The sequence below is a fragment of the Narcine bancroftii genome, chromosome 2 (assembly GCF_036971445.1).
Source record: "Narcine bancroftii isolate sNarBan1 chromosome 2, sNarBan1.hap1, whole genome shotgun sequence".
Lineage (NCBI taxonomy): Eukaryota > Metazoa > Chordata > Chondrichthyes > Torpediniformes > Narcinidae > Narcine > Narcine bancroftii.
Genome location: NC_091470.1, coordinates 51,606,673 through 51,628,290, shown reverse-complemented (window position 1 = coordinate 51,628,290; position 21,618 = coordinate 51,606,673). Strand labels below are relative to the sequence as shown.

Sequence of the window (21,618 nt, the reverse complement as noted above, 5' to 3'; positions counted from 1 at the left end):
CGGACTTCATAACGCTTCCAAGTTTCAGGTATAAATGACTCACTAGCAAGACTGAGCTTTGATCGGTAGGTACTGTTCTATTTTATACAATTACTGAATTAAGTGAAAAAAAACAACAAAGGTCATTGTGCGCAACCATGTTTAATTTATGCAGTGCTGGGCTTTACATTTCGGACATGAATCTTAAATGACTCAGAAAAATCATCCAGTAGCTAGAAGGTGTCCACGTAGCAGGACAGGGTCACGTTCAGACGCAGGACGAGGCTAAGGAATTCACCTTGGCTGGGATCATGGAAAGTGAGCTTGCATCTCCATTTCCCACAGCTACTTGGCAATATTGGTGAAGCTGGTTTCAGAGTTAAGCACATACTGTCACGGCTCATAGATGAAGAACACTCATAATGATGTGGTGTGTAATATCTCGGAAAATTTACTCCAACTATCTGTGAACATATTATAAGGAAAAGTGAGCAAGGTTGTTGAGAGTTGGGATGTGGGAGTGGTTGCAGTTGGGAAGACTTAACATGAAAATGAGAAAAGAATGAATAATTGCTAGAAAATTAGAACGAGTATTTTTGTCCATCCCAATTTTAAAAGAAAGCAAGAACCAGCTTAGTTTATGCACAGATTCTAAAATCGAATTAATTTTTGCTTGGCTGACTTTATAGATCAAATTCAATAGCAGAGTCATATAATAAACACTTTTCCTCTTTGTGCTTTTATCAGTTGCCAATAAATATAATTGTAAACTTGGCCATGAACACGAAGCCCTCTCTAATTATTTAGACAGTGGTGTTAATCGCAGTGTGATTTGGAGTGTGATTTTGTGTCTTGGAACTGCTACTATAAACACAGGTGGAGATTCTGTAAAGGGAGGAAATGGATTTACAGTAACTGGTTAGTCATCATTCTCCAACCTGTCCTTTGTCCTTAGCTGGTCAGCCAACAAGAAACATGTAGAATTTCGAGACCAGGCAAGTCTGCTGCAGGCACCAAAATCAGCGGCGGAACCCTTGAGCCCAGCAAGTCTTCCAGAGATCTTGCCAAATCTAAAAACGACAATGTTGAAATATTGTTAAATTACTTTTTGGATGTGTTCATGAACTGCTATAAATATTCATGATTTACAATATTATAAAATAGTGAGCACACACAGCTTAAAAAAAAGTGTGCTTCCTGAAAATACTGATACCATTAACTTTTAACAGGGTGAGGAAGAACTTAATTGAAGAAGAAAGCTCTTTGTCTCAGCTGCTTCTATAAAAGAAAATGTATTCAGTCTGGAAAGCTGCACTGCACTTCGTTTGCAGCATATGGCAAGTGGATTTCGCAAACCTCACATCAAACATCTGAAGTATCCAAGGACTATCCCTTGGAGTATAAATTCCATCCGTGGCTTGTGCTGTGAAGAGGGGTTCCAGTGGGGATTGGATTCCTGGTATTAGGGTAAAAAGTGATATCCCTAAAGATGTGCCCTGTGGTCAGTGGAGCACTTAACCCATTGACCAGGCCCTATATGATTATTCAGAAGTTATTGATGTCTCTTGGTCCCTAGCAGATTGTGGAATATTCACATCTCCTAACTGTCAAAGCATATGGCCACTAATTGGATGCATTAGAAAAACAATAGCTTTGGCTTCATTGATGCCAAACTAAAGACCTACGGTGAATGACCCAAGACTGATTGTTTTTAATGCATGGCTTGTCTTCTAGTGAGTGATCATTAATTAGTTCCTACTTTTTCTAAGAATTTTAATTAAAAGCACATAGCTTTAATCCTCTAGAAAAATTGTTTTTGAATACAACAAACATACAACAAACTGCACTTTTCCCAAATCGCGAAATCTAAATAAAGAAAAATAGTTGAGGTTGTTCCATCAACTACCCTGTAAACAGGACTGAGAGATCACAGTTTTAATATTTATTATTTTGTACTTCTGAAACTAACAGACCTTTTATGATATATGAATTAAGTCAACATATTGTATAAATATTTTCTATGGACATTTAAAAAGTATATATATTAAAAGAAATAATCTGACACAAAGAAGGTGACTCTCAGGAAGATTCATTGTAACAATGAAAAATTATGAACACAGTACTTGCAGACTGCCTTCAGAGGGGATTGAAGCATGATAAATATTCAATAGCACAAAACTAATAGTATCAAGTATTTTGCTATAATTCTACACAGCTCAAAATGAAGGGGATTTTAGTGATTTGAACTGATGTGTTCATAATTTACTAAATTTGCTCATGGCATAAAATACTACAGTGTGCATGGTTCAAATACAAACTGGTTTAATGTTAGGTTTTGCAGAAGAAAGCAGTTCCCAGGAAAGAGGCCCTTGCCAAGAGTAATTGAAGATGATCCTTAGTATGAAGCACTGTCCTGTGCAAAAATACCAAGCTAATTGTAGTAAATGCCAGTGGGTAAGGGAAATAAGTAGGCCCAAGATAAGGAATGCGATGTTTGGAAAGTCAATTTTTTTTGCATCCCATCTCCCAGGAACATTTAATGTTATAACGTTACAAAAAATAAAGCTGCAAACTTGATACAGACCCTTTCACAGTTGGAATTATCTGGTGTAGCAGTCTGCCTAACATACTTACACATATATTCTCAACTTATCTTCTCTTGTGCTGTTAGGAACCATGGTGCTCTTTTTAAAAAATATTTACTTGGGAGATGCAAGTTTAGCTTAGTTGATCCAAACCCCAAAAATAGAGCAGGAATTCAGCGGAATAATAATCCCAGGGTGGCAGTAGCTCAAGTAATTGGATGAATCACTTGGTTTTACTCCAAAAAAAAAGCTGCTGCTCTTTCACATTTGGTGATTTGTTCTCTTATTTGGCATTGCACAGCTGGTATCAATATATGTTTGGTAAGAAGATACTGCATGGAAGCCTTTATTTTGTTCATCATGTTACTTCGGGCCAAGAGGCACATTTGGAATGTTGCCTTCTACTGTGGATTTGCAGCTAATTAATTAACTAAAACTAGCAGATTAATACAAATCTTTTGGGGCCTGAATGCTTAAATTATTAAACTTTCAATTATGCATTTGTCTCCATGGGGTATTTAAAAATTATATTATAAATGTCATTAAGTTTTGCTTCTTGGCAGCAATGATTTATGCAGGTTATTTTAAAAGGTCATTTTTTTGTTTTTATTCTGTAATAGCTCACAATTTATTATTGCTATGCCAGTGTTCTGTTGCAACATTGATGGGACCACCCATCTCAGAAACTTTGTATCCAGTAGGTACACAATCAAATCCTGTGGCTGCGTGGATCAAAATGTAGCAAGTGTATTAGACCAGATCAAAATGAGAAATATAAGCAGCACAAACCTAATACGGATAAAATCAACACCACACTGTGATTCCACAGGAGATATAGTCATATCAAAGCAGTAAAAAATAATGCACTGAGGATAGCAATATATGAGTCAAGTGGTCTGTTTAGTTAAAAAGGTTATTCACCTTGGCACTGCAATGAATCAGGGAACACAGATTTATCTCAGTGCAAGGATGAAGATGCCAATTACAGTTAAATAGTTAACTTATTTGGCCACTTCCTTTTGTAAGTTCAGAATCGTTGTAGAAATGAATGTTCTTTCCTCTCAGGTGAACATCACTGTCTTGGTATTAAGCTTATTTCTTTGTGCTTTGTTCCGCCCAGTAATACTGCTTGAGCTCCTGGATCAATATAATCTAATCTCCCCAAAAAAACCCTTTTGATATTCCAGATACCCTAAGTACATAAGACAGATGATGAAAGGCCCAAAATGACTTCATTTGTTCAAGGTAGTAAGGGAAAAATTATCAGCATATATCTGAACTTCACATTTTGAATACAGCTACAGCTTTAATTTAATATGACTGAGTTTAGCATTAAATAATTAAGTTCTACTTTAGAAAATGGAGATGGAAAATATATGGGTATGACTTTTAATTGCCTCATAATGTTTTGTCTTCAAATCTCACTTGAAGCCACAAGTGTACCAAGACATACGAAAGGACATTCAAAGTACATTAAATGGCCTTTTTTTAAAGACATACAGCAAGGACCCATGGGTCTGTGCCGACCAATTTACATCCAATTAAGCTTCACCCCCAGTACGTTTTGAATGGTAGGAGTAAACTGGAGCCCCTGGGGAAAACCCATGCAGCTAGGGGAAGAACATACAAACTCCTTCAGACAGCACAGCATTCGAACCCAATTGCTTGTGCTGTAAAGGTGTGTGCTACCCACTATGCCAATTAATACTTAACTTCATTGTAGATGTTCTCCTTTACCTTCAAATATCTGTGGTTAACTAACAAACTAATAAAGTTAATTTCAGGCATTCTTTAAACTGTTAAGTTTTACAGCTCTTGGAAGACTTTGCAGATTCGTGTATATACTGGAACCAGTCGTAACGGGATAAGTTAATAAAATATATGTTTAAAAAGGGGAAATAAGATTTAGCAGTTTAGGTTAGTTTTCACAAGTAAACATCACATTATAGAAACAGAGACAGGAATTGAAACTGAAACAAAAAATGGGGGTGGGGGGAGATAAAAAGCTGTTGCAGTCAGTGCAAGGCTGCAGAGTGGCAAGACTGCAGAGTGAAAAGCCTGCTAAAGACCCTTTTTCAAGAAGGACTGATCAAAATCTCTGCTGTGGCTGGTTGAAGTGTTTCTCCTGAAATAGGGGGAAAAAAGAACTGTTTGCAGTTACCTGGAAAAAAGCACGTTTCTTCGGAAAGACACTTCGGTTGCTGATTGAAGGAAATCAGTTTGTGTGTCCAACGAACAGTGAAGATCTCTCTACACCCACCAAAGACCTTTCTGTTTGGTAACAACTTAATTTAAGGCACCAGAGCCTGTTGAATGTAATGACTGTTTAATTCTGTGCACAGCACTGAAAATTGCCTGATACCAGTAAACTTGGAGAAGTGAAAAATAAATGACTGGATAGTGAAAAAAGAACCATCTTGCCCAACATACACGCATGTGCGTGCTAAGTTAAACATTGATCTTATTATTCTGTATTAAGAAAATAAAAGAAATTTTGTTTAAGTAGCCATTGTCTTGGTGAATTTCTGATGCTGCTGGTTTTGAGTCCTTTGGGGTTGTAACAGAGCCAATAGCTTAGCATAAATGCTAAAACTCCAGAAATCTGAATTCGCATAACACTTCATCACATTCTAAGACCACTTCAACATCTTGCAATACCACATAATTTTACTGAAATTAGGTTATTGCTATATAGATAAATAAAGCAATCATTTTGTGAATATATTTGGAATATATGCATTTAGATATATTTTGATTTATTATATATTTTTAGTTTCTGTTTATATATTTTTAAGAGAGCTGGCTGATGGGGTGGGAAGGGGGTGGGGATTTTAATTTTTTTTAGTTGTCTTTTTTTATGTATATTCATAAAATTTTCTTTATGGAATGTACTTTGTATTACTATTAATGATTCTTTAAATAAATAAAGTTTAAAAAAAAAAGAAAGTGTACAGTCAAGCATTTTGGTAGAAAAAATAAATGGGCAGACTATTTTTTAAATGGGGAGAAAATTGAAAATACCCAGACGCAAAGGGATCTGGGAGTCCTCATGCAGGATAGCCTGAAGATAAATGTGCATGTTGAGGCAGTGGTGAAGAAGGCAATCATTTCAAGAGGAATAGAATATAAGAGAAGGGATGTGATGTTGAGACTTATAATGCACTGGTGAGACCTCATTTAGAGTATTGTGAACAGTTTTGGCTCCTCATTTGAGAAATAATCTGGAGAGGGTTCAAAGGAGTTCACGAGAATGATTCTGGGAATGAAAGGGTTATCATATGAGGAGTGCTTAATAGCTTTTGGCTCGTATTCATTGGAATTTAGGAGAACGAGGAGGGAACATTGAAACATTTTGGATGTTGAAATATTGTTTTCCATGGTGGGAGAGCCGCGGGCTAGAGGGCACAACCTCAGAATCCACTTAGAACTGAAATCTGTAGGAATTTCTTCAGCCAGAGGGTGGTAAATCTATGGAATTTGTTGCCAAAGGCGGTTGTGGAGGCCAGATCATTGGGTATATTTAAGACTGGGCATCAAAGGTTATGGGGAGAAGGCTAGGCAGTGGGGCTGAGTGAGAAAATGGATCAGCTCATGATTGAATGGCAGGGCAGACATGATGAGCTAAATAAACTATTTCTGCTTCTATGTCTTATGGTCTTCTAATACCTTTGTTGGTACAATGCTCAATTATCAGCTTAGCTGACAATGTACCACAATCGTCTCAAGGTAATAGCAGATAGAAGTTTCTGCCTATGGAATTACAACTTTTAACATTGATTTCAACACATTCTGATCTTCCTATTTCTTTTTTTTTAAGGCAGCAGGTGTCCCCGATGGTTCTGCTGGAGATATGTACAGCTCCTCTAGACCCACATTTTTCCAACTTCTCCATTATCATCTATGGACGATCTTTGTAACTAATCATCTAGGAACACATCACAACCACAAATCTTTCCACTTGCTTTTCATCCTTTGCTCTTCTCATTTCTTTTCTTGAAATAAAAAGGTCCAGAGTGGGCAGTTGGCCAGGATGAGGTGTCCAGGAGGAGAAAGAGGCTTAAAGCAGGAGAAAAGGTCTAGGGTTGGGGGGGTGGGGGGTGGGTGGAAATGAGCCTGGAGGCAGAGGCGATGGAAGAAGAGTTTGGCTTAGCGGCGTGCAAGGAAATCATTAAGGTGTGGATGGAGGGGGATGAAGCTAAGGCCTCTGCTGAGGACTGAATGCTCAGTCTCAGAGAGGGGAAGGTGGGGGTGTGGGGTGTCAAAGGGCGGTCAAGGGGGAGGTGGGGGAGTCCAGAGGGGGAGGAGGAGGGTAGGGGGTAACCAGAGAGAGGGGGGGGGGAGATGGAGGGGTTGAGGAGAAGAGGGGGGCAGAGAGGGGAGATGGAGGTGGAGTAGGGAGAGGTGTAGAGGGATAGGTAAGTAGTAGTTAGGGGGGGATGAGTGCGTGGGATCAAGCAAGATCATGACTACAGTAGGAGTCTATGTTGGGTGCCATATGGTTGAAGTCAGTGTGGGAGTTTGGGAGTTCCAGCCCGAAGGTGGCCAAGGCTCAGGTGGGAGTTGGAGGCATCAGCATTGGGATCTCCTGCAGGTAGGCGAACTGGGTCAACACTGGAGTCGGTGGTCAAAGTGTCAGGAGTTTCGGTGAGTAGGTGGTATGGGCCTTGGTTGGAGTTGGCAGATGGGGTGTTGGGAGCTCCATCAGGTTGGCAGCCAGGGTCAGTGTTCGGGTCAAAGGCTGGGGCTGATGATTAATCCAGTATTCTACACTGGATTACAAGCTAACTTTCTACTCTACTGCTGTGCTACCCAAGGAAAATCTCTGCTAGTGTTACCAAAACTTGGAACAGGCAGTCAAGGTATCACAGAGAGGTACAGCACAGAAGCAGACCTTTTGAGTCTGCATGGACCATCAATCGTTCATTTATACTAATCTTACACAGATCCTATTTTACTCTCCCCACATTCTCATCAAGCTGCCTCCTCCCTTCAAGATTCTACTGAGGAACAATTTTCAGCTGCCAAACAACCTGCATATCTTTGGGATGTGGGAGGAAACTGAAGGCCCCAAGGAGTACATGCAATCTTCACACATTCATTGAGTACTGTCTCAAGTATAATTCTCATATTCACCCATCATTGCTATTAACAAATATCAACACCTCTGGTGTCATCTGTATGGAGTGCTCACGATCTCCCTGTGGTCACATTGGTAACCTTCAGGTGCTCTGCTCTCCTCCCACAGGCTAAAATTGTGCAGGTTGGTAGCTGAATTAGTCACTATGAATTGTATTTACGTATAGGTGCATGGTAAAATATGGGGGAACTTGATGGGAATATGGGAAGGATAAATTGGGTTGGGATAGGATCAGTGGAATAGAACATGTTTGATAGCATGGATTAAGTTGCCCAATGGGTCTACTTCTGTGCTTTTATCTTCAGAGCTCTGCTCTGACTATATCCTTGTTGAACTAGATTAACTCCTGGTCCCAAACTCCCCCTCTGTTTAAGTATTGTTTCAATCCCTTATTGTGTGTATCTGGCCCTTTATATGTAATTTACTTCTTATTTATAACCCACCCACCCTCAAATCTCACAGCATGGACCCCTGCACCTCTACCCTGCAACAGGCATGATGGGTAAGTGTGAACTATAATAATACTGGCTGAGTTTTACATGGACTACACAAAAATAGAATGAAGGCTTGTCTAAAGAAAATTGGTTAGGTTTTTTGACCCATAGTTATTCCCAGAACCCCTTGCAACTTCACTTCTTCCAAGACATTCAATAGTCAATAGACAGTAGGTGCTGGAGTAGGCCAATTGGCCTGTCGAGCCAGCACCACATTTTTCAGATCATGGTTGATCATTCTCTGTCAGTATCCATTCCCTGCCTTATCCCCATAACCCTTAACTCCCCTGCCCACAAGAGCCTTATCTAACACCCTTTTGAACATATCAGTGAATCTGCTCCTACCACCCTCTGCGGCAAAGCATTCCACAGATCCTCATTTCTCTGGGTAAAAAAAATTTCTCCTCATCTCCGTCCTCAAGGGCCTTCCCTGTATTCTTAAACTATACCCTCTAGTCCTAGTCTCTCCCATCATTGGGAACATGTAATCCGAATTCACCCTGTCTAGCCCCTTGATAATCTTATATACCTCAATCAATGTCTCCCCTCGTCCTTCTAAACTCCATCGCATATAAGCCCATTCTTTCTAACCTTTCAGCGTATGTCAATCCTGCCATCCTGGGAACCAACCTTGTAAATCTGCTCTGCACTCCCTCTATAGCGAGTATGTCCTTCCTCAAATTTGGGGACCAGAACTGGACGCAATATTCCTGGGCCAGGGTCCTGTACACACTCTTTTACAAGCAGGGTGGCACAGTTATGTAGCGATTAGAACAATGCTGTTACAGCACCAACGACCAGGTCCGGGGTTCGAATCCTTTGTTGTCTGTAAGGAGTTGGTACATTTTCCCCATATCTGTGTGTGTTTTCCCCAGGGGCTTTGGTTTCATTCCACCATTCGAAACGAATTGGGGGGGTTGTAGGTTAATTGGGCGGCACAGGCTGAAATGGCCTGTTACTGTGCTGGATGTCTGAAGTTTTAAAAAATAGTTTAGTCACACCTCCAAATATTGCATTATTATGACCAATGCCCGATTTTGTTTGCCTACACTTCTGAGAAGCATCATGAAACACTTTTCCATGTTAAAGGCATTGCATATGTGAAAGATGTACAAGTCATCAGATGGTAACATAAGGCAAATATAATATGATACGTTGAGCTGTAACCAATTTACTTGCCAAAAACCAATGGAGAGTAAGCATCAAGATTCTCCAATATTCATAAAAGAACCAGCAAGCAGCTTTATTGAATTGTTCCTTTTCTTTTCAAGTCCATTCGTTTATTATTTTTTCAATTTGATTACAAGTGGGTGTGAGATTTAAGATTCTTTCCTTGTTCAAAAAGAACCTCAAAGCAAATAAAAATCTTACTTTTGTCACATTTGGAATTGCCAGCTGTTCTTTTTCAATTTTTAATCTCAAAGATGCCAACACCTGTGGTTAACTTTATAGGTGATTTCCAGTTAGCATAAAAAGTGGTTTTCTTTGCTCAGTGGATTCAAGCATAGAAGAATGATGAATTTAAATCACAATGTTCAGTAATATCTATATTAATCTTTCAGATTTCTCTCCTCATCTCTAACTAAAAACGTTAAAACTTGGTTTCTGCAAAAAAACAGATGTCTTTGGGCTACAAAGGTAACTTTCAAGGTAAGATTCTTAGAATATTTAATGGGGCAGTTTTATTTATTTATATAAAAGTGATGCCCATTGAAAATAGTAAAAGATGCAAAGCTTCACTCCCAGATGAACTTGATCCCTTCTATGCCTAATTTGACCACTAGGACAAGAAAAGACCACTGTGTACACCCATCTCGCTTGATCATCCTCTACCGTCAGTATCTGAAGATGATGTCCAGGGTGCCTTCAGGAGAGTGAATCCCAAAGAAAGCATCCAGTCCAGACTGAGTAATGAAAACCTGTGCTGACTAAGTGGCCAATGTATTCACGGTTATCTTCAACATTTCACTCCAGCAGTTTCAAACAGGCCTTAATCGTAGCAGTGACCAAGAAGAGTGTTTTAACCTGTCTAAATGACTACTGATCAGTGGCACTCACATCCACAGTTTTTTGAGAGGCTGGCGTTGAAGCATATCAGCTCTTGTCTTAGCGATGTCGTGGATCCATTCCAATTTGCCTACCACACCATCATGCCATTTCACAGTCTATACAAAAAACCCTGGAATGCTTGGACAGCAAAGACGCATATATCAGGATGCTCTTTAGCGACTACAATTCGGCATTCAGCATCATCATCCCTTCAAAATTGATCAGCCACCCCCAAGACATGTGCCTCAATAACTCACTATGTAATTGGATCCTGAATTTTCTCACCTTCATACCTCAATCAGTGTGGATTGGAAAGAACATCTCCTCCACAACCTCCATCAGTTTTGGAGCACCAAAGGGCTGTGTACCTAGCCCCCTGCTCAACTCACTTTACACCTATGACTGTGTGTCTCTGTATAACAGTAGCACAATCTACAAATTTGTTGATGATACCACAGTGGTGTATTGGATAAAAAAGGGCGATGAGTCAGCACGCTGGAGGGAGATTGAAAAATTGGATGAATGGTGTACTAACAATCTTGCACTCAATGTCATGAAAATTGAGGAGCCAATTGTAGACTGTAGGAAGTGAAAACCAGAGATGTACGATCCAGTGATTATTGGGGGATCAGAGGTAGAGAGAGTAAGCAAATTTAAATTGCTAGGAGTCACTTCCTTGGAGGACGCGTTCTGGACCCAACATACTAATGTCATCGTGAAGAAAGCATGTCAGCACCTCTACTTCCTCAGGAATTTACACAGGTTTGGTATGACATCGGAAACCTTGGCAATCATCTACAGATGTAGAGTGGCATGCTGGGCACCAATATCTCTGAGCGGAAAGCCCAGTACATCACAGGCAAAACTCTCCCCACCATTGAGTAAATCCACATGAAATGCTGCCATTGGAGAGCAGCAGCAATCATCAAGTATCTACACCATCCAGGACGTGCTCTGTTCTCACTGCTGCCATCAAGAAAGAGGTAATAGGTGCCACAGGGTTCAGGTACAGCTGCTCCCCCTCCACCATCAGACTCCTAAACATCAAACTCAATCAGAGACTCATTTAAGGACTCTTACTTAGCACATTATTTCTGAATTTTTTTCCTGTATTACACAATTTGTTTACATTTCTATCTTTGTTTACATTTCTCACTTTTGTATACATATCTTTTCTTGAGTAAAATTTATTTGCACTGCCATTAAGTAGAAATTCTGTCTGGCCTGTAGGAAAAAGAATCTCAGGGTGGTATGTGATTTCATGTATTAACTCTGACAATATATCTGAACTGACTAAGTATTTGAAGGAAAGAATGATTGATAACCTATAATGCTGCACCAATTAGATTCAGAGGAATTACAGGTAGGTCAACAGAAAGTGAATGGTGAAAACAGGTGCTGCAGAGGCTTTCTAGTGGTACATAAGGAGCCAGCAGCTGCTTTCTAACATTTATTTGGGCTTCTTCCTTCTCCATAATCTCTTTTCCACAGTCTAACATTGCCACATACCACCCACAGCCAAGCATTCCCTCTTATCTCTTGAGTCTCCCAGCCCAGGACATTAACCCAGTCTAATGCTAACATTTTTCCTTGCACTGAACCCTTCTCAATGCTCCCTGTCTCAGCACCATCCCCAATGCTGATATATCAAATTTCCTAGATATTTAAATCGGCATTATACTGGAGTTCCTTCAAAGCCTTTGACTCAGACAGCAATGTCAAAGGACATTAACCTAAAAGTTATAAAATCAACTTTTAAAAATAGGTGTAAATGTCTTTGGATACAGTCAGGACTTTTTTTTAGGTAAGTTACTGTAGATTCTGCATCCCTAAAAAAAAACCCAGAAAAATCGATTGAAACCTCTATCCTTATCTACCTTATAAACATGAGCCACAACAAGTTCAACTTATGCCAATTGAAAGAGAACCATGCCCAATAATATACCCAATACTGCTTTAATTAATGCCATGGACCTAATCCAAATAATAAATGTAATAAACAAACTCATGTTCAATGGTTTGGTGGACTGTTCAGCGATTCTTGACATGAGATAAACTGCCATCAGATTATCAATTTAATCATGCCAGTTAGAAAGGATAAAACAATCAGTTAAAAATAGGAACAGAGTAAAAAGATTAACATCATTTCAGATAAGCTGCTTCATTTCTGAGAATTTTCCAGCTGTATGAGCTCCCATCAATGCCATTGGATCTGTATTTAGCTGGAGTGGATGGTCTGGTGGCAGCCACTTGACTGGAGTCCACTGAACAGCAAAGGGACCTTCAGGCCAAAACAATATCACATAATGGGGTTTGAACAAAGAACGTTTGACTGGTTCTCAAGTCTGTCAGAACTGTTGAACAATTCAAATGCTAATCAATGCTTCTACTACCCAAAAACATTCAAAATTCATCATACCATTATAAAAGAGACATTAAAAACGATTAACCATAAATACAATTTAGATCAATTTATGCAAGGTGTAAATGGCCTGCAACTTTCTTTTCTTCCTCACAGCTGTCCATCTCCCATGAAATGAATCCAGACAGAGACACTGAATCTGCCCCAGGTCCAAAATGACACTAGTTCAGTGGGCAGATGTTCCAGAGCAGGATATCAATACTCCCTGAGGAGTCAAACATTGTATGATAGTTAAGCTGTTCAAGACTTCAACATTTGCACATTCTTTGGCTTAACTTTTCAACTTTCAAATAGTTAATGTTGCAAGAGGCCAGGGGGATCAATGAAGAACTGCTGACACACCTCAGGATGATCTGTGCCAACATACTTCAAAGATTGAGCTTTGGCATATTCTTTTTCATGTGAAGAAGTTTTTACATTGCTACCATTCATTGTTCAGATTCATAAGCTCCATGGTTATAATCAAGAACATTTCACACAATTGCCAGTTTAATGCTAAGACACCGTAAGAGTGGAACAAACCTAGCAGGAATAACACACAGATTTAAAAATATTACGGTAAACAGACATTGGAACATCACAAATGAAATACATTCAGTGATTAATTTTGACCAGAAGCATCAAAGGTAAGCAAGCACAATAAACACAAAACCACAAAATCAAAAGAAATCTGTGGAAATTCAATATGAACACTTTACATGCATTTCTTTAATTGAAAGAAAACAAACTCAGTATTAGGTCTTTTTTACATTTTGATCACATCAAGTGGTAAACAATTTCCCAGTGTCACGGGTCTAATTTAACCTGCAGTTAACGATTCCTTGGTGGGAAACTCAATGGTGACAGTAAAAGACCAGCTTGTCCCTATTTGATCTGGTAGAAAGCACAATGGAAATGAGAGCACATTACTATGCTTGTAGTGTGACAAGCCCACACGAAATGCTGGGCTCAGTGCTACTTCAATCACCACTACATAAACCTCCAAAGCTCACATGTACAGCTGTGAGAAGGGCTGTGTTTTTCTATTTGTTCCAATTCTCACTGTTCCCTGAAACAACCTCGTTTTTTTTTAACCTCTCTCTTCCTGTTCTAATGAGGGTATGGGACCTGAGGTATTAACTGTTTCTCTTTCCACAGATGCTTCCTGAATTGCTGAGGATTTCCAGCAATTTCTATGATTTAAAATTTAAATTCCAAACTTGAAAATGATTGCTTCCCAGTTGTAATATAGATATCAAAAATTTAATAAACAGAATTAAATTTCTGTGGGGCTTTTAATGGGCAAATGCGGCAACTTCCCAAAAACAACAATACAAAGGACAGCAGAGTCAGTGTTGTGGTTAGTGTCACGCTGTTACAGTGCCAGTGACTGGGATTCAAATCGAGTGCTATTTTTAAGGAATTTGTACGTTCTCCCCTTGTCTGCATGGGTTTCCTCACACCCTTCAAAAATGTACCGGTGTTGTGAGTCAATTGGGTCTAACTGGGCGGCACAGGCTTGTGGGGCGAAAGGGTGACCATGCTGTATGTCTAAATTTTAAATTTAAAATATGTGGCTTAGACAAGTCAAGTTCAAGTATATTGTCATTTGTATCAAGATGCAGTGACAAAATGTGTTTTGCAAGCAATTCAGCTGGACATCTCATACATAGTACAACAATAAGACAGTACAGAGACAAATGAGATGGTATAGAGCAAACATTTTACGATTTTGAGTTTCATGCAGGAATCTGATAATGACAGCAATTAAACTTTCCTTGAATTTGGTAGTGTGTGAATCCTGACGGGAGCAGAGTGATGACACTGTGGCTGGGGTGGGATGAGTCTTTAAAGTTGTTGGCTGCTTTTCCAAAGCAGCAGAATTATAGATGGAGGCGACGCAGGAGATGAGTATTGTTTGTGATTGCCTGAGTTTCTTACGGACTTGGGTGGAGCAGTTCCCGTTCCATGCAGTGATATGCTCTGACAGGATACGTTCAATGGTGCTTCTGTAGAAGTTATTAAGGATGTAAATGACATGTCACATTTCCACAGGCTTCTTAGGAAGCAGAGGTACTGGTGAGTTTCCTTGGTCATGGCTAGTGTATCAATGTGGGTTGACCAGGACAAGTCAGCGGAGATTTTTACACCTTGGGTCTTAAAAGTTGTCTACTATCTTCAACTCATCACTGTTTTTGCGGACCAGGTATTGAGCTCTGCCCCTCTTCTGGAAGTGTATAACCAGTTCCTTGGGTTTGCTAACATTGAGGGAGACATTGTTGTCCTGACACCAAACCTTCTATCTTCCTTCTGTGGCCATGTTTTGATGCATTGTGAAATGGAGTGGGTCAAGGGTGGCTGGTAGGCTGGAGTTAATGTAACCCTTGACCAACCTTTCAAAGTACTTCATGACGGTACATGTTAGAGCCACCAGTCGGTAGACCCATCACAGCATTCTTCTTTTTCACTATTGGGATGACAGTGACCTTCTTGAAGCAGGTGGATACTTCAGCCTGTGGGAGAAGCTCAAAATGTCTGTGAATACTCCTGCCAGCTAGTCTGTGCAGGCACGGAGGACAGGTCTTAGGTCTCCATCTCATCTAGTCACTTTCTGTGGGTTCACTCACTGGAAGGCCGACCTGACATCTATGGCAGTGATTGTGAGTGCAGGTGTGCTCAACATTGAAGAGGTGTGTGCCACTGGCTTGCTGGTCTCATGCTCGAAGCAAGCACAGAAAGCACTGAGTTCATCTGGGAGGAATGAGCTGTTATTCTGCTAAATAGCCTGTGATGGCATTCATGCCCTGCCACAAGTAAGTTCATCTGGGACTTAAGTCTGCCTCTTGACATCCCTGATGGCCTTGCACAGTTCTTGTATAGGGTGGGTCACGCTATGGGAATGTGCGAATTTATAACTCGAAGGAGAACTCTTTGATACAAGTCGTTGATTGACACGCACTTTAATAATGACTCGTTGTATAGATGTTAAGATTTTTATTGTCTGACAGAATTTTCCCCAGTATTTTTAAAACATCAACTGTATTATACAATAACTATCATTACTTTTTTCTGAAAAGGTGTTAAAAGTGTCAAATTCAATCAACTTAATGCAACTTATTTATTTTTCATGACTGTGTTCAAAAATGCAAAGGCTATGCATTTAGGGCAGTAACACAAGGAGGATGCAGAAAAATTAAATACATCAATGTTTTCATTAACTTTTCCACAGGTAGAAAATGCAACACCTGTATTTTAATACACTGTCTGATGAACAATGAACAAAGTCAGATAGTATTCTTTACAAGAAATATTGACAAGGTAAATAATCTTGAACACATTTCATCTGAACCTTGTATGTTCTCCAGATACTAATCAACCAAGCTGTGATCAGTGTCAAATTTGAGGCATTATTGATCCACAAAGTGCATCAAAAACTCAGCAAAAATGGCAGTGTTGGTCACTGTGGATGTTTCCAAATTCCCATCAAAACCTGAAAAACTCCAGGTGAAACACAGCAAAATACCAGGTGCAACATATATAATAAATTTTCCAGGACAAGTTTCAACTTTGGAAGCTTATGTTTGGATGTTAGGGATAGGATTTGAATAATTGCTATAATCTCTACTTCTCACAATCTCGACCATTTATCTGCAGGCTATGATTTCAAAATGGGCATATGATACAAAAATTTGCAACCCAATGAGTTGCAGAATTTTAAATTACCTGTAGGTCCAATTTATAAAGAACATAAAGCAATTTTGATGTCTATAATTTTTTAGAACTGAAAAAAATGCCAAGATAATTGGGAAAAAAAATGAGGAAAAATTCTTCACAGTGAAAATATATTTTAGTTTCACTCAATAGTGTTTTACATAAGGTACAAATCTGATTATCCAAAATACTCAGTTATTCAAAAAATTTTGGATCCAGAAGTGATGTCTGTTCAGCTCCAAACATTTTTTATTCAGATGATTGAGGATTTCAGAAAAATCAGAAATCTTCATTTATCCAAAAAATTTAAAAGTCAAAATGACGTTATTTTGCCTCTGTAAAATTTTGGATAAATGAGGATATCCGAAGCAATCAGAAATTTTTCGAAGCCAAATTGACGTCACAGGTTGAAAAAATGTTGGAATTTTGGAAAAAACCTCTGAGTGTAATTTCGAGTTTTTGGTGTTGGATTTTGTTCAGGTTGTTTTTGGGTGAGAATTAAACATTATTTCATGCTTTAAAAGCCTTCCCTTGTTGTTTGTTGTTGTTTAAACACTTACAAGTGATTTGCTATTGCTACTGGGCAGTTTTCAAAAAATGACCAGTTATCCAAAAATATGGTTTATCTGAAATAGGCCCGGTTTTGACCATTTCGGATAATCAGAGTTATACTGTATATGTTTCTGAGTCAGCATGTTGTGAGCTCCAATCCCACGCTAGGATTAACCACCTAATCTAAATCGACATTTAACTGTTTTGTAATGCAAAAGGCTGCACCATTTCATCAGATGCAAGGATCGACAACGAGATAGACAACAGACTCGCCAAGGCAAATAGCACCTTCGGAAGACTACACAAAAGAGTCTGGAAAAACAACCAACTGAAAAACCTCACAAAGATAAGCGTATACAGAGCCGTTGTCATACCCACACTCCTGTTCGGCTCCAAATCATGGGTCCTCTACTGGCATCACCTACAGCTCCTAGAACGCTTCCACCAGCGTTGTCTCCGCTCCATCCTCAACATTCACTGGAGCGCTTTCATCCCTAACGTCGAAGTACTCGAGATGGCAGAGGTCGACAGCATCGAGTCCACGCTGCTGAAGATCCAGCTGCGCTGGGTGGGTCACGTCTCCAGAATGGAGGACCATCGCCTTCCCAAGATCGTGTTATATGGCGAGCTCTCCACTGGCCACCGTGACAGAGGTGCACCAAAGAAGAGGTACAAGGACTGCCTAAAGAAATCTCTTGGTGCCTGCCCCATTGACCACCGCCAGTGGGCCGATCTCGCCTCAAACCGTGCATCTTGGCACCTCACAGTTCGGCGGGCAGCAACCTCCTTTGAAGAAGACCGAAGAGCCCACCTCACTGACAAAAGGCAAAGGAGGAAAAACCCAACACCCAACCCCAACCCACCAATTTTCCCCTGCAACCGCTGCAACCGTGTCTGCATGTCCCGCATCGGACTTGTCAGCCACAAACGAGCCTACAGCTGACGTGGACTTTTACCCCCTCCATAAATCTTCGTCCGCGAAGCCAAGCCAAAGAAGAATGCAAAAGGAGTAATAGATCACCAGAGTAGTTTCCAGGTTATCAGAGTAAGGTGAATTTTTCCTATTCTGCTGCTACAAGAGATTCCTGAGTGTCCCAAAGCAATATGGAAAAAAGTTTCCCTTGCTCCTGAAACAATTAATCGTCCATTTATTTAATCTGCCATCTGTGGAACCTTTGAGAGTTCAAATTAATCACTGCACTCATCCAGTCTTCGAGGAAATAACAGGAGAGCGCATAAATATAAATTTATTCATTCTTCTAATGGTTATTGCAGGGTCTTCTGCAATATTTAGTGGCAAACATTAAAATTAATAACAAAAGTTAACAGAAGGCACTTTCAGGTGGCTAATTGCCCTGCATGTAAAGCCGCACGTTGAGGCAATATGTAGCTGTTTTGAGGCCACCTGAATGTGCTGGAGGCGCCCTTGAGGCGAGCGACGTAACCCTCTTCCGAGAGGGATAATCGGCTCAGTTCAGTGGCTCCCCCAGCCACCTGAATGCAGCTGGCTGAAAGCGGATGTTCAAGGGTCAGGCTGCTGATCACAGCGGACACTGGGCAGGAGTCGGAGTGGGCTCGGAGCCGCATCCTGTGCAGCTGTGTCCTTCAGGTGGTCAGCGTTGCGCTTTAAATGCTGCCACCTGAAAAGCAATTTAAAGGGCCGCTTCTGCCTCTTCAGGCGCGTTCTTAGCGTAGAATGCACCTGAAAAAGCCTACTGACAATACATTCTATTTTAAATGGATCCATTTAGGGTAAATTACATCATAAAAGTTAGATTTTGAAAACTGAAATAAATATCAGACAAACTACGCAAGCTTGTGGTTTGAGTACGAGATGGAAATTTCTATTAATCCTGCATAAAATTGAAATAAACTTCAAATAAGCACAGTGTTTGCTTTAGAAAAACTGTTGCTCTGTGAACACAAAACAACTCAAATTTTCATTTTTAAAATTTAAGCTATTTTATTTCTTCCAAACCCCAAAGTTCACCTGTTGGATAGAAAGAGATGAGCTACTTTTCTGGAGCTACATGGCCGCACAGAAGGTGCACAAAATAGTGGTAAATGTTCCTGATGCGCTTCATTTCCCTTGAGAAAACACATCTTGACATTGATTCCAGAAATGCCCAACTGAGATAAAGGACAATCTACAGAAGGAACTACAGTAATTTTCCTCTTAAAAGTCTGTGGTATGGTGCATCAACATACGTGTGGGCTGCGCCAAAGGGCCACCCAAATTTTTAAACTTGTTTTTGATGCTGCATATTTGACAGCTGCTTTCCATTTTCCCCTTATTACTTAGTGTACAACTAGATTGTTTTTACTATAGTTTCGACAATTCCCAAGGCTAAAGAATGTAGCATAATGCATGACTAATCCACAGCAGGCAATGCAAATCTTTGCAATATAAAACATATTAATTTATGGCACATATCAGTGCACTCCTAACACAGAGAAATTATAGTAATGAGATACTGTTGAATGTGTTTGTTTTTTATATTTGTATTACTCACTTAGTTACTACGTTGCCTTTGGCTATAAAATTAGTATTCAGTAGAACACCAGGGAAACAGTACATGAGTCCAATGGCCCTTTTGAGTTTTGAGTTGGAGTAAGGAGGCTGCGTGTGAAATCAGATTAGTGTTAGCAGAGGGTAGGCATTTTATTTATTTTTAAACTTCAGGAAAGAGAGGCAAGACTGCGCAGGTGTGTGGCATCTGCCCAGCAGAGTTGAGAGATTTAAAAAGAAATTTTTACCTTGATTTGTTTTGAGTTGGACTAAGGAGGCTGCTTGTGTAATCAGATTAGTGTTCGAGGAGGGTAGACATTTTATTTTTTAAACTTCTGGAAAGAGAGGCAAGACTGCGCAGGTGTGTGGCATCTGCCCAGCAGAGTTGAGAGATTTAAAAAGAAATTTTTACCTTGATTTGTTTTGAGTTGGACTAAGGAGGCTGCTTGTGTAATCAGATTAGTGTTCGAGGAGGGTAGACATTTTATTTTTTAAACTTCTGGAAAGAGAGGCAAGACTGCGCAGGTGTGTGGCATCTGCCCAGCAGAGTTGAGAGATTTAAAAAGAAATTTTTACCTTGATTTGTTTTGAGTTGGACTAAGGAGGCTGCTTGTGTAATCAGATTAGTGTTCGAGGAGGGTAGACATTTTATTTTTTAAACTTCTGGAAAGAGAGGCAAGACTGCGCAGGTGCATGACTTCAGGTGAGTAGAGCGGGAGGTTTAAAAAGGTAAGAAATTTTTACCTTGATTTGTTTTGAGTTGGAGTAAGGAGGCTGCAAATGCTTTGTTGATTGGGAGAGAGAGCAATTGAGATAATTGGCAGGGACAAATAAAAGGAGGGGTAGCTGGAGGAGCACCCATGAGTGAGTGAAGAAGTGGGACTCTGAGGCTTGGGCTTGAGAGGCTTCAGAGAGCAGGGGGTAAGGAGAGGCTTGCTCCTTACACTACCGGGGAGCAGTTATCGTCAAACTAGTCTCAGTCAGAGTGGTTAGGCTTTGGCTGAACAGGTAAGAGGTGAGAATTATAGTAAAAGGGTAAGTTACAGGTACATTTATTTAGTAATATCAGACTGTACTATGCATCTAGGATTAGTGATGTGCTTGGAGTGCCAGATGTGAGGACCCTGGGAGATGACCAGCCTCCCAAAGGACTACATCTGCGCCAAGTGCATTGAAATGCGGCTCCTTAAGAACCATGTTAGGGATATGGAGCTGCAGCTTGATGACCTTCAGTTGATTAGGGAAAATGAGGAGGTGATTGATAATAGCTACAGAGTGATAGTAGTGAGCACCTCTGCGATAGTCCCCCTCAGAAATCACTATATTGGAGAGGATGACCTGAGAGAGGAAAACCACGGCAAACAGGACTCTGGACCTGTGGCCAGTGCTGTGATGAAGAGAGAAAGAGAAATGCAGTGGTTATAGGGGATTCCATAGTGAGGAGAACAGACAAGAGATTCTGCAAGCATGATAGGGAGGCAACACACCAACCAGATAGCGCTTTTACTACAGGTACACGATCCTTTATCCGGAACCCTTGGGGGACAGTGTGTTTCGAATTTCAGATTTTTCTGGATTTTGGAAAGCCCACCCGAATTGTGCTGCCGTATCCACCCCCACCCCCTTCCAGTCGCCTGGCCATCTCCCCCCAACCGCGGTCCCTCGGCCGCCCAACCGCCTCTCGCAACCACAGTCCCTAGGCCACCTGGCCGTTTCCCCCAACCATAGTCCCTCGGCCGCCCGGATGTCTCCCCCGACTGCTGGTCCCTTGGCTGTCTCCCCCAACCACAGTCCCTTGGCCGCCCAGCCACCTCCCCTGACCACAGTCCCTCGGCTGTCCAGATGTCTCCCCCAACCGCTGGTCCTTTGGCTGTTTCCCCTGACCGCGGTCCCTCGGCTGTCCGGGCATCTAACCCGACCGCCGGTCCCTCAGCCACCCAGACGTCTCCCCCAACCGCCGGTCCCTCAGCTGTCTCCCCTGACTGTGGTCCCTAAGCTGCCTGGCCGCCTCCCCCGACTGCAGTCCCTCGGCCACCCAGACGTCTCCCCCGACCGCCAGTCCCTCGGCCGCCCAGACGTCTCCCCCGACCGCCGGTCCCCTGGCTGTCTCCTCCGTCCGCTGTTCCCCACTTGCTGGATTTTGGAGCTTTCCGGATTTTATATGTCCGGATAAAGGATCGTGCACCTGTATAATGAATGGG

At 40.9% G+C, this 21,618-nt stretch overlaps 1 protein-coding gene across 9 annotated transcripts in view; it reads right to left on the bottom strand.

Moving 5' to 3' along the window:
* The window catches only part of dph6 (diphthamine biosynthesis 6), a 307,319-nt gene that overhangs the window by 5,990 nt on the left and 279,711 nt on the right, over positions 1-21,618 (bottom strand). For 5 of the 9 annotated variants that reach the window (XM_069916657.1, XM_069916653.1, XM_069916659.1 and 2 more), the window contains one exon: positions 123-1,049. In XM_069916657.1, the coding sequence (XP_069772758.1) occupies positions 931-1,049 (119 nt within the window). In that variant the 3' untranslated portion in view covers positions 123-930. Of the gene's footprint in view, positions 1-122; positions 1,050-21,618 lie in introns of those variants that run through there. The other 4 variants (XR_011351225.1, XM_069916654.1, XM_069916655.1 and 1 more) reach the window with 3 other exon arrangements.